This window comes from Chelonoidis abingdonii, chromosome 24 (assembly GCF_003597395.2).
Source record: "Chelonoidis abingdonii isolate Lonesome George chromosome 24, CheloAbing_2.0, whole genome shotgun sequence".
Classification (NCBI taxonomy): domain Eukaryota; kingdom Metazoa; phylum Chordata; order Testudines; family Testudinidae; genus Chelonoidis; species Chelonoidis abingdonii.
The window spans coordinates 26,401,126-26,408,987 of NC_133792.1; the positions used below are offsets into that span (position 1 = coordinate 26,401,126).

General features: G+C 40.1%; 1 protein-coding gene across 4 annotated transcripts in view; it reads left to right on the forward strand.

Moving 5' to 3' along the window:
• Positions 1-7,862, forward strand: part of RALGPS1 (Ral GEF with PH domain and SH3 binding motif 1) — a 360,828-nt gene that overhangs the window by 335,037 nt on the left and 17,929 nt on the right. For 3 of the 4 annotated variants that reach the window (XM_075060472.1, XM_075060469.1, XM_075060471.1), the window contains one exon: positions 2,556-2,636. The exons of the other annotated variant lie outside the window; for it this stretch is intronic. In XM_075060472.1, coding sequence (XP_074916573.1) covers positions 2,556-2,636 — 81 coding nt within the window. The remainder of the gene's footprint in view (positions 1-2,555; positions 2,637-7,862) is intronic. 4 annotated transcript variants of the gene reach the window in all.

Below are 7,862 nucleotides of genomic sequence, written 5' to 3' on the forward strand. Positions count from 1 at the left end.
GAGGCCAATAATGTCGATTTCCATCCACACGAACCCTAATCCGAGTTATCACTATCGAATTTAGCGCTACTCCTCTCGTTTGGGAGGAGTTCCAAAATCGATTTAAGGAGCCGTTTAAGTCGATATTAATGACGTCGTGTGAACGGATACAGCGTTAAATCGGTATATCGGCCATTAAACCGATTTAAAGTCGCAGTGTAGACCTGGCCTTAGTTGATGGATATGGGGGCTTCTCCATTACCTGAAGTCTTTAAATCAAGTTTGAATATCTTTTTAAAACACTATGCTCTAACACAAGAAGTTATTGGGCTTGATGCAGGAACCTGTGTGATATGGGAGGTAAAAATAGATGGTCACAGTGATCTCTTCTGACCTTGAAGTCTGTGAATCTGTAGCTTTAGGCAAACTACACAGTTGACCAAAATACAGTACATTGAATGATCTGAATATTGTAAATCCATAAAAAGCCTTTTCACAAGCCTCATCACACATTACAATTCTGAGGTCTCATTCTTATGATTCTAATCATAATGAGGATGGGAAATGTTAAAAATGGAACTCATGTTGGCTGTATATGTTACTAATGTGTAAACTAATCAGTCAGAAACTCTGCCTTCAGCAAGCACTTTATTCTTTTCCTCTTCTATCCTCCCACTCCACTTCATGTGAACTATCTGAATAAAACAGTGTTTCAGGAAAGGGCAGTAGAACATCTGCTTTGTCCTCGTATCTTTGGAGGTCAATGGAGAGATTGCCCTATAGTTTGTAAGCTTTAAAAATAGTATTATTAATAAACCTTACCATAAATAAAACGAGACTAGTACCAAATTCTATTTGTTTATGTGCCAGGCCAAATAATGCCAGAGTGTGTACGTTTTCCTGAATCCCCATATCTAAACAATGCTCCAATAAATCCAATGCAACTGAATATGTATAATATTAATATATCACTTTTCGGAAGTATAATAAGCTATGTTTAAAGCATCCACTTAGATTCCCACATTAGATTGTTCTTGTGATTCTAGATGGCAGGCAGATGCTAAGGAATTTGGGTCTTAGTACATGAACTCTTCTGTAAACTAGTGATTAAATCTATACCTGTATATTTTTATATTGAAAAGGGACATTTACTCTTATTTGCCATCAGAGGGAATTATCTTCTGGAGAGTTACATGTGCTTCTGTTTACAGCATGACTCCCTTTTGTGAGGAAATAAATCTAAGGCGAATCCATATGTCTGAGAAAACCTGGTTTACAGTCCAAATGTTGGCTTATTTTGAATTGTAAACATGGTGAATCATCAGCTTGATACTCTAGATCGTACACTAGAATATCCCTTTTGAACTTGTACTGGTACCAACATAGATTAAACAGCGGGGTCGGGGCAGGCACAGTAGTGTTGTTGGGTTTTTTTCAGGGCATGCATACAATACAGTGCATGAGCTATTAAAGAACATTTATTATAGCCACAAACACCCACTGGCCAAGTTTAGAACTGCTATACTTTATCACGTTAGTCCTTATAGGACTAAAGCTTCCTAAATACAGATTAAAAATAGAGCATGCACTTAATTCCTTTCCTCTATAATAGACTTAACGATGTGCTGTCTCTCGCTCAATAAGAAACAAAAATCTGGGGAAAACACATCAGATAATTAACAGAAGATAGGGAAACCACTTCCCTTGCCAAACCGCCACTTCAGGGCTATAGCTACTTGACTGTGCCGTACTTAAAGAGTCAGCTCCAGAAAGGTATGCAGGTGGGAAAAATCCTGTAAAGAGGGCAAACCTGCTCCGGGGAGGATTAGTCAGAATTCACTTGGGAAAATGTCCCTGCGATAGGAACTGCTTTGGTGTTGTGCCTTGTATCAGCATATCATATGTATATCATTGAAATAATGAAACCTATTATATAGCATTTATGGGCAAATCCTAAATTCAGTGTCCAATGGGGAGAAAATGGCATTTCAAAAAAACCCTAATTTGTTATTCTATTTGCAATGTCTTTATAACTGTTTTGGGGTTTTTTTGGTATTTTTTTTTTGTTTGTTTGTTTCTTGAATTTCTCATGTCAGTTTTCATATTATGGAAAGAATATGAAACCAAAAGTCAAATTCCTAAATAATGTATTCCCAAAATGAACACTCAGAATAATCTTTCCTTGTTAGAGATAAAAGCGGAGAGTAAGTCCAAGTAAAAGAAAATATCACACTCTGAGCTGTGGAAAACAGATTCACAAACCCATAGATTGTGAATTATTCTTTACCAGCAAATACAAGCTGTGTGTGTAGTATTTAGCCTGAACCTGGATCTTTCCCTATGTTTGTTCATTCACAAAGATTCATATTCCGTAAAAACATTTTGCACTTCTTACAGATGTCGGAAATACTTGTTTTTATTGCAAATGTGAAAATTAAATCTTTTCCATTTCTGAGTACTTACTTAGAGATTTGTATCATATGTCTCTCTCACTTTATTCCTTATATGTTTTGAATGGATGTTCACCACAGCATTTATGGTATTAGAAAAGAACTCATGTTTAAATTTACAAACAGGGGTCGGCTGTATGCCACGCTGGGGCCTAACTGGCGGGTACCAATTCGGAATTCTCCCAGAAGTCGAAGCTGTGTCTACAGGTACAATTAGGTGGTGGGTCTGTTTCTCTCAGCATGCACTAATGAATTCTCATTTGAGACTCTATATTTTCCTTAAGTAAACTAAATTCATCTTGTCTGCAAAAGTATCACTGGGTGAACAAAGTAACTCATTGGATCTCTTTTTTCCTTCCATTTCTGCACAAAATTCCCATTGAGCTAATAAAAGCTGTATGTGCTAGCCAGGGGAGAGAAGAATGTTTAGATTCAACCAATAAATACATCTGGCTTCCAGGCTTCAGAAGCTGATTGGTGTGGGCTTCTATGACATTGCATAAGCATGTTTGTCATGAAAGCTGCATGGTTTCTTGCTTTATTTGGGTTTTTAAATATATTAATATGCAAAGGAAGTTAAAAGGATGGCTTCTTGGTCCTTCTCTATAATTTATTTCTGGAATTAAACTAGAAATACTCTTCACATATTGTCTGTTTAAGTCAGGTAGAATATAGTGCATTGTACTGATTTTTTTTTTTTTTTTTTACAACAAAAGTGTTAACTTAGGCCTTCAGTAAACTATATGGAACACCTGCAAAGCAGCATGCAACACACCCTCCCACAAATCTTATTCACCTGTGTACCTCACAAGCAACATATGATGTGGTAGGTAAGACTAGATTCCTGTCCCCTCTAAATTTCTCCAGTTCCAGTGCACTGGGCGTGCACACACCTAAGTGGAATACACAGCTCATCTACTTGCAGAAGAAACAGGTAAAATAATAGAAATAACAAAAAGGTGAAATTTATTACTTCAGTGGAAGTAGGATCAAGCCCTAGACTTTTTAGGAAGCCAAATGCTCTACTTTATAGGCCAAGGAGAGACAAAATACAGATTTGCTCAAAGTTGTAGCCATGAGAACCATCCATTACATGTGAACCTCACCTGTACTCAAAGTTTTAACATGAAACTCCCCAAGTTTGCTGAAAAGTTCCCTGATAGCAGGAAATAGAAATACTTATATAATATGTAAATCTGACTACAGCCACCTGAGCTGGGCTAGTAAAATTTTGACAACCCTCTAACTGCAGGAAGATAGCAGAGGGGATCATGTTGATCCTGTGGCTCAAGATTAAAATACAAAATGAGGAAAGTGGTGATGACCTGTTTTAGAAATGCCCCAAGTGATCTCAGGATCACCATCTCTTAACTGCCCCAAAGCATAACCAATGGCATACAGTGTTTTAGTGCTTAAATTCAGACAGAAATTATCACTGATTGCCATTGCAGGGACCAGTGGAGACAACTATTAATATAGTTGCTTTTGGAAAATACGCTGGGGCTTGTACATGTATGTTTGAGGTATCTGCCTCTGAAAACCACAGACTAATTCAAAGATTCATAGGAGTCAGAGGTATAGAGGACTAATAAATCACTTCTAGTCCATCCCCTGAGGAGTAGAGAAGGACTGTTCACCACAGTACATCTTCTCATAATTTCTTTCTATCATTCCATTACAATGATATACGAGTGCTTTGGCCAGTCTTGCTTTACTGGGGGCTTCCCCCACTTCCTTTCAGAGGCTCTCAGATACTACAGTCATTTGGGGTGGGGGAGTGTTTGTCTCTGTAAACATACACAAGAATTTTGATTCCTGAGTGATGATGGAACAGCCCAAAAATCAGTGCAAAGGATGATAAGTCTTTAGTGGAGGTTGGTTGATAAATAGATGGAAAGGGCAGGTTAATGGCCTGAGACAGCATACTGTCAAATGGGTAATTTTTGCACATGGTGCATTTCAGATGTCACTGGCCATAGCAAATCTGCCTAAGGCTGTGAATGCACCATTACGCTTGAGGGTATGTGGTTAAATAGCACTATTGGTTTAATGTGCAAGATTATTTGTTAGCATAACACAGAGATGCAGCTAATGACTTCTGTGGGTTTGGTTCAGATTTTAGTCTGGCACACAAGGACGGAAAAACCTGTGCTTGTGAACGAAGGAAAGAAAGGCTTCACAGATCCCAACATCGAAATCTGATGCTGCATGGCTGAGTGGAGATCAAACAGGTACATGCTCCTGTATCTACCTAGAGGGAGGAGAGGACTGAGTGAAAAGAATAAGCCTTACAGAAATTTTTCAAGGAAAGTATGAACATGCTCTCCCTGAAAGCGAAGTTTGAGAGAGCAGAAAGTATGGGTGTAAAGGATAGGGTGATATTTAAAGGGAAATGACAGGGCCCAGAAAAGGAAAGTATTTAGAACATGAGGGTGAAAAAATTGTGAGAGGATAATGGTCTGGTTAATTGAGAGGGTGGTAAGAGAAAAGGAAACCTGAGGCTTGATAAAATGGGGAGTATAGTGCTGAAAGAAGGGAGGGTTTGTACACATGGCAAACTACTGCCTGTTGATTAATGTATAGTGCACCACCTTGTCACAGGACAGTGAAGTCCTGCTCAGCCACACTCTGGGTATTCCAGAGACTGCATGCTCCATGGAGACACAGTGGCAGGGCAGTGTGGTGGAAGCCTGCACTGTTATATATAGCGGCTTTTTATAGAGAGGACATTGCTTTTTGGGGCTGTCACATACTTCTTTCGCCACCATGCAGTTGCCTAGCAGCAACAGTCACAAAACCATGTTCTCAGACAGGCTTGGGGTAGCTCCAAAGGACAGCAACTAGCTGCAGTGAGCTATTGGGGTAATGCACCCACATTTGTCTTTCCTTTGCAGAAGATTCTCTCATTCTGCAGGCTCCCCTCTGCAGCTGCCAGGACCACTCCTGACTTCTATGTGTGTTAAATGTATGAAAAACAAGCAAGTTAGAACAACTGACCATACCTGCACTGCTCAGACTCTCCTGAAACTTCCTCCTGGACTCTGAACAGAACTGGGCCCTCTGGAGATGGAGGAAAAGCACAGAAACTGTAGCACTGACCTCAGCTTCAGTACAAGGTGCAAAGCCTGTGGGCTGCTTGGACTAGAAGGAGCATGTGCAGGGCACCATGCACTTGAGAAGACGCCCAGCTAGAGATGGTTTCACAGTAAGGATGAGAAGTACCACAAGGAGCCACATCTACCTTGTGTCTGTGTGCAACAGCTGCAGCAGCTCTCTGGCCTGGGAGAGGACACCTCCCCTCGGAGATGGCACCTTTGCCCTTAATTTTGAACCTAGGTTATTCAGTATTTATTACACTGCACAAGACTGAGTTTTGGAGAGGGAGAAATACAAGGCAGATAATAGCTAACCAACAACTATCTATTCTTTCCACCCCATCCCCCTTTGTACTTACCAGCTCCATGGCTTGGAGGGTGGTCTGACAGATTTGACATACTTGTATTGATTTGTTTACAGCACCTGTGACCATGTTCACTGTCCCTGCTAAACTAACTGGAGGTAGGTCCTAATCCTTGGCTCAGGCTTATCTTTAGTGCTAACCTGATGGAGCCAATTGTTAGGTGTCTGGCTCCCTGAAGTGCACACCTAGCTCAAGAAGCTTTTTTTTTTTTTAACAAAATGGGAGGGAACCACTCAGCATTTCACTGAATGCTGCTGTTGTCTCCAACTCCTACCCTAGGCTTAATTTCCAATGTTCACTGTAAAGGAGGAATCATGCAGCACCAAACAAACCCACTTCCCTCTATTACTCCCACCTTCTTGAGTACATTTAGTGTTGACTTCAAGTATGTCTATTTCATGGTACCCATAAAAACCCACTTAAGCAGTTCTATATCTGCTATTACTGATGTGCCCACCTCTAGTACGATGGCCCAGGGCTGTATAGCTTCCAACGTCTAACTGCACAAAGAGTGGATTAAAAAGAAATAATCTGAACAAAAACAGNCAGTTGAGGCCTAACCAGCGCAGAGTAGAGCGGAAGAATGACTTCTCGTGTCTTGTTTACAACACACCTGTTAATGCATCCCAGAATCACGTTTGCTTTTTTTGCAACAGTATCACACTGTTTGTTTTCATCAACATGTATTTATATTAATAATCATATTACTGACCATAGATGAAAGGGTGCTTGTTCATAAATGAATGAGATTGTGCAATAAATGCCATATCACATACATAACCTTTTACTTGTGTGCATTAATCAGTATATGATTGATGTACATCTGGTAAACAGCATTGGCCTGGGTATATTTTTAGGTATTGAAATTTCAGTGTTATGATCACAAGAAACTAGATAGATACTAGAGACAGAAAATTCCTAACAGATCATCTCCTACCCACCCTTCTGTAAAAAGAATGTCCCTACTGAATATTTGAGTTTCTTATGTAGCCATGGAATTCTAGGAATTCCATCTTCTTATTGTGTGACAGAAGGAACTCAATATTTGCAACATTATGCTTTAAGTAATTTTGCACTATTACTTAATCTCTCTTTTCTCACCCCATTAGTCAATATGCTTTCATTAATGTCTTTTCATTTCTCAGGTCATTCTCATGAGCTATTGTGGGGCTTTTATGTTGCCACAATTCCATACTGTATTTTGCCAGACTCCTGAATTATTTCTGGATTGCACTAGGATAAAACTCCAAATTATATGTTTTCCCTCAAACTTCTGGAATGTTTTGGCCTCAATATTTACTCTGATTTTTAAGCCGTGTGAGCAAAGCATTTTGTTCATCCACTGATCTCTTCCTGAGCATCAAATATGTTTCCAGTAGTCAGTACTATTGCCTAACTTCTAGGAGCAATCCACAACATTTAGGAGTCACTTTTGGATGCACCAGGCTTAATTCTTCACTGCCTGCCACCTTGTGTTGTTAGTTGCACCTATATAAAGTAGGTATACAAATCCTGTTTTAAAACTATTTTGCAAGACAGTGGAGAATATGGTCCATTGAGTAGTGCTTTGATTACAGAGGGGACAAAAGCCAGACTAGGGGGATGGGATATGGAAAGGAGTAGATTGGAACAAGGAATCTGGTGAGACTGGGGGTATGTCTGCACTACGGGATTATTCCAATTTTACAGAAACTGGTTTTTTAAACCAGATTGTATAAAGTCGAGTGCACGCGGCCACACTAAGCACATTAATTTGGCGGTGTGCGTCCATGTACCAAGGCTAGTGTCGATTTCCGGAGCGTTGCACTGTGGGTAGTTATCCCATAGCTATCCCATAGTTCCTGCAGTCTCCCCCGCTCCTTGGAATTCTGGGTTGAGATCCCAGTGCCTAATGGGGCAAAAAACATTGTCACAGGTGGTTCTGGGTACAGCCTCACCCCTCCCTCCGTGAAAGCACCAGACAACCGTTTTGC